At 44.3% G+C, this 10,528-nt stretch overlaps 1 protein-coding gene across 1 annotated transcript; it reads right to left on the bottom strand.

The window, feature by feature from the left end:
- Positions 1-3,426: 3,426 nt before the first annotated feature.
- FOS (Fos proto-oncogene, AP-1 transcription factor subunit) lies at positions 3,427-10,040 on the bottom strand. The gene is made up of 4 exons (XM_060758335.2): positions 9,570-10,040; positions 7,903-8,145; positions 7,463-7,570; positions 3,427-6,266 (listed from the first exon to the last, which is right to left on the bottom strand). Exons 1-4 carry the CDS (start codon positions 9,708-9,710, stop codon positions 5,544-5,546), a joined length of 1,215 nt encoding a protein of 404 aa, XP_060614318.2. The 5' UTR covers positions 9,711-10,040; the 3' UTR covers positions 3,427-5,543.
- Positions 10,041-10,528: the final 488 nt, after the last annotated feature.

The raw sequence follows: 10,528 nt of genomic DNA, 5'->3' as shown, positions 1-10,528 counted from the left end.
TAGATTTAAATGTGGGTGAAGCACAAAATAAAGTGAAAGTACAATAAATGTTTGCTTTTTTACAACATTACAGTTTCCGGATCTTACTTTGCTCTGTAATATCAATCTTGTAGCAAATTATTAGAAGAATAAATAAATTTCTCATCCACTCTCCAAAGCAGAAGAAAAGAATTGTAATGCTAAGGGAGAAGCAGTTTAACACTAATTATTTGCTATTGTATATAGAAATCGCTACCATTGATTATTTCTGATTTTTAGTCAGTTAACAATTCTGTAGTGGTGATTCCAACACCGAGGAAAATAGTGGTACTGATTTCTAAATTTAACTGAAAATAGAATACATTCTCTCATGCACATTTATTATTTTTATTTCATCAGTGCCTTTTTTCAGAGAATTCATACAAAGACTTGAGCTTTGTAATTTTTCTTACTCCTATGTGTGCACTTCAGTATACTCAACATTTGAGTAAATTACGCAAAGAATCAGACTGCATATTATTCACTAAGAAGTAAGCTGATAAATCTAAATTGCAGTTTAGATTTTCAGAGTCTCTGTTTTGTGGTTATAGTGTGATGATATGTGTTGTGTTTGAAATCACAGAACATCTATATGTCTGTTTATTTAAACTACTGAATACAGTTTATTTTGAGTGCAAGATAGCTTCCTACCTCTGAAGAAACACTGGCATTTTTTCCTTATCCTCCTAAGAATATGTGAATGAAAATAATTTGGAGAGCTCAGACTGTGGCTACACATCAAAATGCTTTGAAAGGAGAAGATTATATTTACTTCTACCTGAATTTTGACTAAAGAAGTAATATGGGAGTCTAGATAAAACTGCTGTTCTGACAGGTAACAATTCCTCTAACAGTTAAAAAGAAACCTACTGTTAAAAATCTGCTGCTGCAGCAAGATCTTTTAAAAAACCCTAACTACATGCCTAGCTCTCATCTACTTGCACAGATAACTCGTTCTCAATACTAATTAGATGTTTAAGGGGGGAAAGGGAAGAAGAAGCTAGTTTTATTGAAAGAATGATGGTACTAATGAAGGCTCAAAATAAAGAGTATTGACTCCTGTAGTAATGTAAATTTTATTTGTTTTCTTTCCAAGATGAAAAGGAGATAGATATTATGGAGGAGTCTTTGAATGCATGTACTTTCATACAAAAAATAACAATCAGCTATTATCTTTCCTAACAACATTGATGTGGAGGAAACATTATTGAGGGCAAAATGTTCCCTGTCCTGGAAAATAAATGGTAAGAACTCTTTCATCAGGTAGTCAATGGAATTGAAGTATCTAATATTTGCCTATCAAGCTCAGCATTTTCTTTTCTGACTGGCAACAGCTCTCTAAGGATTCATGAAGAGCACTTTCACATCACTTGGCACCTGATCCTTTCAAGTGGAGTGACAAGGGAATTAACCATAGCTCATTAGTAGAGCACATGCTGTGCGTGGACTAGGCATGTAGAGCATGTGCTCTACAACTGAACTACCATCCTTTCCCAAGAGTGATCATATCAGTAATTGCCTTCAATACAATATAGTTTCATTTAAAGTGTTTATGTTCACCTTCATCTTCAGATTTATGTGATTTGTCTGCCTTTCACTAGCAGAGCTATACGTTCATATCGCCATCTGGTTCTGTATAGCCACCTTAATCTTAATTTTCAACCGTCTGTACGTATAAGATATGTATTTATTTAAGATATATCAGCAAGAATATAGTGCTTACTGTTTATTGTTTGCTGAAAACTCTTTCCTTTGTGGAGTGAAACATATTCTAAGCCTCATCTTCACATGATTGGGATCCAGCTGTTTTATACTGACAAGGCAACGCACAGGGCCCTTCCATATCCCTGGACTCTGAGTAATAATTGGAATTTTTCCCACATACAAATGAATATACGAGTAGAGCATCCATTTACCACTTAGAAATATGTTTATGAAATTTAAGACAAACAGAGCAAGCAACTTAGTTATAAATTATCATAAAATCTGACCAATACTAACTCTGAGATATTGGCAGCCAAGTTAAATTGGAAATTATGGCAATTGTTTGCCTGTGTCTAGACTAATACAAATTATTTTAGGTTCAGCATTCTAGTCAGCCATCAAAAGACTTCCTTTCCTCTCTGACTTTCTTTCCTCTATATTCCGTTCTATCTCCCTCCCTCGGAGAGATAGGACAGAATATAAATAAAGTCTTCTTCTTTCCCAAATGATAACATTACATGGCTACTGAGCATCTATATAGCCATTGGTTTGTCTATAGGACCGAGTAACTTGTTTTAAGCTTTGTTTGTAAGAATTTTTATACCTCTGGAAATCTCAAAAATGTCATCTAGGCTTGATCATCCTGCTGTCTTGTTTCTCACAAGGTTTGGGTTATTTCTGCTTCTGCATTTGCTATCCAAATTTGCTATTAGAGATAATTATTTAAGACATTTTAACAACACTATAGACAAGTATAGTGGCAGATTTTGGGTGGCATTGCAACTATATTTAAATTGATAGGGCTTATTGGGGGCCCTTCCAGACAGGCCTTATATCCCAGGGTCTGATCCCAGGTTTTCTGCATTAAACTGAATTATATGAGTCCCCAATCCTAGCTAATCTGGGATAAACAGAAAACCTGGGATCAGATCCTGGGATAAAAGGCCTGTCTTACTGCAGCTCTCTTGTCCAAGAAAGCCATCAGCTATTCAATTTAGGAAACACCATGGGGGGAAAACCTGTAACATTTCCATCTTGAGTGAATAAACTTCTTTTTGATCTCTGTGTAGGAAGTAGGAGAAGAGATGAAACGTATAAGGCGGGGGGAAATGAAAGACTGCTTAGATGTAGGAAACAATGAAGCGAAAAGAACAAAGATATACTCAAGAAGAAGGAAACAAACAGGAAGTGTGATGTGACGAAAGAGCAATTATCTGAACAGAAAATATCACAAGGCTAAAGCAAGAATAATCTCTCCACTGTATCATGGGTTTGGTTAGTTGCCCTTGTGCATTGATAACGGAGCCTATGTTCTAGACTGGAAGGGCTGCTGAAGTTTGTATAAACCTAAACATGAGGCTAGCTCTCATAATAATATTTACTCAAAATTAAGGCCTACTTAACAAAGTGGGATTTGCTTCCATGTCCTAATACAAAAGACTGGACTGTTAGAATGGCATAAATCCTTAAAATTATTGCTGCCTATTAAGCAATCATTATGTAGATCACGGAATAGGACTAATAAAGATGTACCCACATGGCAAAAGGCTCAATTTGAGATGTATTACAGGATCCTTTACCATTATACCTGACCCCTTTGAGGTCCAAATCTGCTGTTTTTTTGCAATTGCGTCTTATGTACCCTAACATCATGAATAGAATATCCAATGTTTCCAGATTTTACTATGAAGAGACCACAGAGACTTTGTAGCATTCAACTTAAAATGCTTTTATTGACAGTGTCTTGAACAGTAAGCGAACAATGCTTAAATTTTATCCAAATTCACTATCCACATGTCAATACCTCAAGGTAGAAAAAAAAACCAAAAATAAATAAATATCCATAAATAAATTAAAAGCACAATAAACGTTTTCATGGAAAACTTATGTCAAAACCATTCGGACCACTTCAACAATGTATGATCAGTTAAAGTTACAATGAACATTGATATACAAGGAGAACTATTGTACATGGACAACATAGCTATTGATTGATCTACTAGAAAATAAAAATAGTCTCTCTTTTATGTTTTATTCCCCCGCAGTTAAAGTCGGGTCATTGCTAAGTCATCAAAATCACGATATTGCCAGGAACACAGTAGTTATTGTTAAATCAGCTGCACTAGATAACAAGTTGTGAAGGATACCCAGCACCATATTAAAAAAATTCCAATCATTAAACCAACAGATTAATCAATTAGTTAATTAATGCTAGTGAAGAGGAGATGGGAGGGAGTCACATGGCCCTCACCGACATTGACCACTGAATGCAGTTTCCAAATTGTGTTGAAGAAAGTGGTTTTGCTTTTGCAGAGACTTGCCACCAAAACTATAAATGGTCTGGAAGCCAAGCCTTATGAGGACTGGCTGTAGGTGCTGGGCCTGTTTCGCTTGGAGAAAGGAAGTCTGAGAGAAGGGGACATGATAGCCATGCTTAAATATTTGAAAGGTGGTCACATTGAGGAGGGGGCAGGCTAGTATTCTGCTATCCTAGAGATTAGGACACAGAGCAATGGATCCAAACTGGAGAAAAACAAGTTCCTAACAGCCTCTGGCCCTTTCCTTTCCCCCCTCAGCAGAAAAGGAGACGAAGAGGCCTGAGGCTGTTAGGAATGGTGGGAGTTGAAGTCCAAAACACCAGCAGGCCTTCAAGTTTGCCTGTGTCTGGTCTAAACATTATGAAGAGGTTTCTGATTAGCTGTTTGACAGCAGGATATGCTACTTGGGAGTCTGGTGGAGCCTCCTTCTCTGGAGGATTCCATCTGAACATGAACTTCCTGACTGTGAGAGCTGTTCAGCAGTGGAACTCTCTGCCCCAGAGTGTGGTGGAGGCTCCTTCTTTGGAGGCTTTTAAACAGAGACTGGATGGCCATCTGTCGGGAGTGCTTTGAATGCAATTTTCCTGCTTCTTGGCAGAGGGTTGGACTGGATGGCCCATGAGGTCTCTTCCAACTTTATGATTCTATGAGAAGTTGGGTGTATTGTTGAAGGCTTTCATGGTCAGAATCACAGGGTTGTTGTAGGTTTTTCTAGAACATGACCATATAGCCCAAAAAACCTACAACAACCCAGAAGAGCTGAGTAGCCATCTGCCAGGAGTGCTTTGAGTGGAGATTCCAGCCTAGCAGGGGGTCAGACCGGATGACCTTTGAGGTCTCTTCCAGTTCTAGGATGACATAGGATTGAGGCTCAGGGGGCAAGGAGACAAACCACAGGATACCAAGGGGGAAGTCAACTGCATTCAAGGGTCAGTGTGGATGGGCCCAAGGGCGGTCCTATTGCCTCGCGATGGAGCCAAAGCACAACAGCTTAAAGCAGGCATCCTCAAACTGCGGCCCTCCAACTCCCAGAAGCCCTAACGAGCTTGTTCAATTGTTGAAGGCCCAAAGAGCTGAAAGGCCGCAGTTTGAGGACGCCTGGCCTAAAGAAACGAACCCGCGTTGGCTTTTCAATGAGAGACAGACCAGGTCCTACTTTTCGCTCCGTGCTGAACATGCTACCAAAACAAAAACAAAAACCCAACAAGAGTTCTTATGGAGGATGGAGAGGTTGAGGAAGGACGAGACGTGTCATAATAATCAGTATATTCCATGCGGTTTTTGCTACATCTCCGGAAGAAGTCGCCACGAGTCCCACTCCGGGCGGGCCCAAGGGCGCACTCTCCAAAAGGGGCCCTTTCCCCCCACTCTCGCTCTCTCTCCTTGGCTTCCCGGGCCGCGGGTGGGAGTGGGAAGGAGGCTTCGACAAGAGGAGGAAGAGGAGAAGCGCCGGGGACGGTCAATCTCCCTCTTTTTTTCTCTCTTTCTCTCTCTCTGGCGCGCTCACAAGGCCAGCAGGGTGGGCGAGCTGAGCGAGTCGGAGGACGAGTTGGGCTCGTTGCTGCTGCTGCCCTTGCGGTGGGCGGCGGCGCAGGTGGGGAAGGGCAAGGGCTCGGCCTCCGGGTAGGTGAAGATGAAGGAGGAGGAGTAGGAGGAGGCGCACGGCGTGCAGGCCACCACCGGCGTGCAGAGCGGCTCCAGCATCATCTCCGACGCTGCCGCTGACACCGCCGCAACCCCTGCCGGGTGGGCCCCGGGCCCCATCGGCTCCCAGTCCGCCGCGTAGAAGGAGGAGGACGAGCCAGACAGGTCCACGTCCGGCACCGAACGCGAGGAGGAGGAGCGCGCGAAGAAGTCGTCGAAAGGCTCCGACTTGAGCTCCAGCAAGTTGTTGCTGCTGTTGCTGTTGCCGCTCTCCTTGGCAGGCTCGGCGCGGGGGGCCTCCGGAAGAAGAGGCAACGCGAACGCCTCTTCCTCATCCTCTTCCTCCTCGTCCTCCCCCATTTCCTGGGGCGAAGAGGCCACCGAGTGGCCCCCTCCCCCGGCCAGCAGCTCCAGCGCGGATACGGAGGCCACAGCCATCTCCTCCGGGAAGCGGAGCTCTTCGGGCACCTTGCAGGCCGGGCGGTGAGCGGCCAGGATGAACTCCAGCTTCTCCTTCTCCTTCAGCAGGTTGGCGATCTCGGTCTGGAGGGAGGCCTTCTCCTCCTCCAAGAGGTCAGTCTCCTGCAGAGAAGAGAGAGAGAGAGAGAGTCAGGCAATGGAAAGAGAGAGGCAAAGAGAACATCTGAAGGACAATAAGAGTGTCAAAGACTTGCATGGCCGCAATCACTGGGTTGTTGTAGGTTTTTCGGGCAGAATAATATTAATAATACTTTATTTATACCCCACCACCATCTCCCCAAGGGAGCAGCTTACATGAGGCCAACCCCAACAGTACAGCAAAGCATAGAGTAAAATATGATAAAATTAAAAATAAAATAAAATACAAAACAATATAAATGTATAGCCATGTTCCAGAAGCATTCTCTCTTGGCGTTTTGCCTGCATCTATGGCAGGCATCCTCAGAGGTTGTGAAGTCTGTTGGAAACTAGGAAAATTGAGTTTATGTCTCTGTGTAAGATCCAGGGTGGGAGAAAGAACTCTTGTCTGTTAGAGCTAAGTGTAAATGTTTCAATTGGCCACCTTGATTTGATGACCTGACAGTTTTTAGGTGTTGCTTGTTACTGCCTAGGGGAATTCTTTGTTATATGGTTCTGAGGATGCTTGCCACAGGTGCAGGTGAAACGTCAGGAAAGAATGCTTCTAGACAGGGGTCCTCAAACTTTTTAAACAGAGGGCCAGGTCACAGTCCCTCAAACTATTGGAGGGCCAGATTATAATTTGAGAAAAACATAATTTGAATTCCTATGCACACTGCACACATCTTAGTTGTAGTGCAAAAAACACTGAAAAACAATACAATAATTAAAATGATGAATAATTTTTAAAAATATAAACTTATTAGTATTTCAATGGGAAGTGTGGGCCTGCTTTTGGCTGATGAGATAGGATTGTTGTTGTTATTGTGTGCTTTCAAGTCATTTCAGACTTAGGTTGACCCTGAGCGAGGGCTGGGTAAATGACCTTGGAGGACCTTATCCGACCCTCAGGCCTTACTTTGAGGACCCCTGTTGTAGAACATGGCCATACAGCCCGAAAAACCTACAACAACCCATCTGGATGACCATGAAAAGGCCTAGAGCAGGCATGGGCAAACTTTGGTCCTCTGGGTATGTTTTGGACTTCAACTCCAGGCTGTTAGGAATGGTGGGAGTTGGAGTCCAAAACACACCCGAAGGGCCGAAGTTTGCCCATGCCTGGAGAGAGACAGAGAGAACCTCTGGAGGACTGGGGAAAGGCCTAGAGAAGAAAGACTCACCGATTGCAAGGTGTCGGTCAGCTCGCGTCTTCGGTTGCGGCACTTAGCGGCTGCCATCTTGTTCCTCTCACGGCGAATTCGCCGCTTCTCTTCCTCTTCTGGCGTCAGCTGCAAAAAGAGGGAAAACAGAGCTGTTAATCTCCAGAAAGAAAGAGATATAGCTCAACTCTACTTCATATTTGACTCCTAGGGCAGTGGGAGTGCATCTACAGCAGGTATGGGCCAACTTGGGTCCTCCAGGGGCTTTGGACTCCAACTCCCACCATTCCTAACAGCCTCAGGAGGCCCTTTCCTTTTCCTTAGCGGCTGAGGGGGAAAAGGAAAGGGCCTGAGGCTGTTAGGAATGGTGGGAGTTGGAGTCCAAAGCCCCTGGAGGACCCAGGTTGGCTCAAACCTGCTTAGCAGCTCCTCCTGCAGGCGTGCTGTCTCTCTGGACCTACCTGCTCGACTTTGCCTCTGCGCCCAATGCTGGTCCCTCTGCTGGCTGCCTTGACTAGTCCTGCCCTGGCAAAGGCTCCCGTCTGCGGGGCGGGCAGGCCGTAAGGGTGGCTGCGGTTCTGGGAAGGAGCCACCGAGGAGATGAGCGTAGGCTGGACCATCCATTGCAAGTCCGGGCTGGTGGAGATGGCCGTCACCGTGGGCACGAAGCCCGCGCTGGAACCCGAAAGGTCGGCGCAGAAGTCCTAAGGGAGGAGGCAAAGCAAAAAGGTCAGAGTCTCCAGAAACGCTATTTGGAGCCGCGAGGCCACCGTCGCCCGCCATCGTCAGGCTCCGCACGAGCGAACGGGGCTCAGGCTATAAATATCTCTGACGTCCGCGCTGACGCAAGCGCCGCTCCGGAGTCTCCTGAATGGAGCCGCGTTTTTATCAATGGAGCCGCTTTTTACGCGCGCGCCGAGAGCGCCCCCGCCCCTTCCCCATTCATCTTTTTTTTTTCTTTCGCGTGTCAGCAGGGGGAGAAAAAAAGAGAAAACGCCAATCACCCGCGCCCCTGCCTCTATATAACCCCATACTGAGTGGTGCCTTCCTCTGAACAAAGGGAAATATGTAGGGCGATACGGGAGATGATAATAATCATATTACTACCAATAATAAATGTCATTTGTTATTATTCCCCCCCCTTAAGACTCGTCTATACCTTCAGTAAGATTATACATTTAATTCTATGGCCAATGATGCCTTTTCTGAACAAAGGAATTGGGAATATATAGGGCACGATTATTATTTTGTATTATATTATAATATATTAATATAATATTATCATATATAACATAATGAAATAATATAAATATTATTATATCATATTGGTATATTATTATGATTATATATGTAGTATTATATATAATATAATGATATAATATAGATAATATAAATATTATATTGTATTGTTATATTATTATATAATATATGTATATATTATATAATTATATTATATTGTTATATTATATTATTATTTTATTAATACTATATTATTATTCTATCCCCTTCTAAAGGACACTCAAACGACAAGAAAGGAGCATACATCCAGTAAGTCAATATTATAATAGATTATAAGTCAATATTATATTATAATATATTATTTTATTATTATTATCCTAACCCCTTCTAAAGGAGACTCAAAGCGAAAGACAGGACCATACATCCAGTAATATTATATTATTATATTACATTATTATGTATTATATTATCCCCTTCTAAAGGAGGCTCAAAGCGAAAGACAGGACCATACATCCAGTAAGATTATATTATATTATTATTATTATTATTCTATCTCCTTCTAAAGGGGCTTCAAAGCAAAAGACAGGACCATGCATCCAGTAAGATTATATTATGATATTACATTATTATATTATATTATTATTCTATCCCCTTCTAAAGGAGACTCAAAGCAACAAGACAGGAGCATACATCCAATAAGACAATAATATTAATAGTCATAATAATATTTAATGTTCCATAAGGCTATATATCCATCAAGCATCCAATAAGGAAACATCAGCTCTTTGGAGTCCGAGCGAGGAAGGGAGAAGGGACCCACTTCGCCTGCCTTTCAAGGCGCCCCATCCAACCCCAGAAAATCTCTTCCCCGCGTCCTTCTCTCGCTCACCTGCCCGTTGACAGGCGATCCCATGCTGGAGAAAGAGTCTGCCGGAGACGGGTAGTAGGTGAGGCTGTCCCCCGCCGGAGAAGCGCTGCTGCAGCGGGAGGAAGCGGCGTCGTAGTCGGCGGCGAAGCCCTGGTACATCATCTCGGGGATTGACACAAACCCTTCCGTGTCCTTTCGGGGCGGTTCAATTCTCCCGAAAGAAGCGCCTCTCGGAGTGGCAAAGCCCGTCGTCGTCGTCTGCTGTGTCTGCTCCCCTCACTGCTTAGTTCTGCTTCTGGAGTAAAAAGAGCGGCACCTCCGCCTTTTATCCTCTTGCGGTGGGACTTCTGAATGAACGGACGTCACGACTGGAAGGTTCCACCTCGGCGGGGGGAGGCGGCGAGAGAGGGGCGGCGGAGGGACGCCCCGAAATGGGTTACTAAAGCGTGCTCGTGGCTCTCCTCGGCGACAAACCCTGACGGCGGCGTCGGGATGATTGCCTGAAGCGTCCTCCGCGGCGGGCCGCTTTTAAGAGCCGGGCGCCGCGTCAGGCTCCGCCCCCGCTCCCGAAATGGTTCGGCCCAGGCTCGGGAACCCACTGACGTAAATATCCTTATATGGCATACATCCTGTCCAAGAGGGGTGTGACTGCCGGGAAGCGCTCCAGGGCTGCGGCCAAAAGGGCTGGTGCGTGCCTGTGGCGACGGCTAGGGGGAGCGAAAGCGGCAAGAGCCGCAGCGACGGGTTCTGCATGCAGATGCTGCCCGCTTTAGTGCTGACCAGACACCCGAGGAGTGGCGCCTTAAAGGGACAGAGCACCAATTGTCCGCCAGAGCAGAGGTGGACGACCTTTGCAGGGTTTGGCCACACACAGGTCGATTTCACCTTAAAGGGTTTTAAAACCATATCCTATATAGGACACAGAATCATAGAATCATAGAATCCTTGAGTTGGAAGAGACCTCATGGGCCATCCAATCC

This window comes from Anolis sagrei, chromosome 1, assembly GCF_037176765.1.
Source record: "Anolis sagrei isolate rAnoSag1 chromosome 1, rAnoSag1.mat, whole genome shotgun sequence".
Taxonomy (NCBI): Eukaryota; Metazoa; Chordata; class Lepidosauria; order Squamata; family Dactyloidae; genus Anolis; species Anolis sagrei.
The sequence above is the reverse complement of the archived record's forward strand: the minus strand, read 5'-3'. Positions and strand labels throughout refer to the sequence as shown.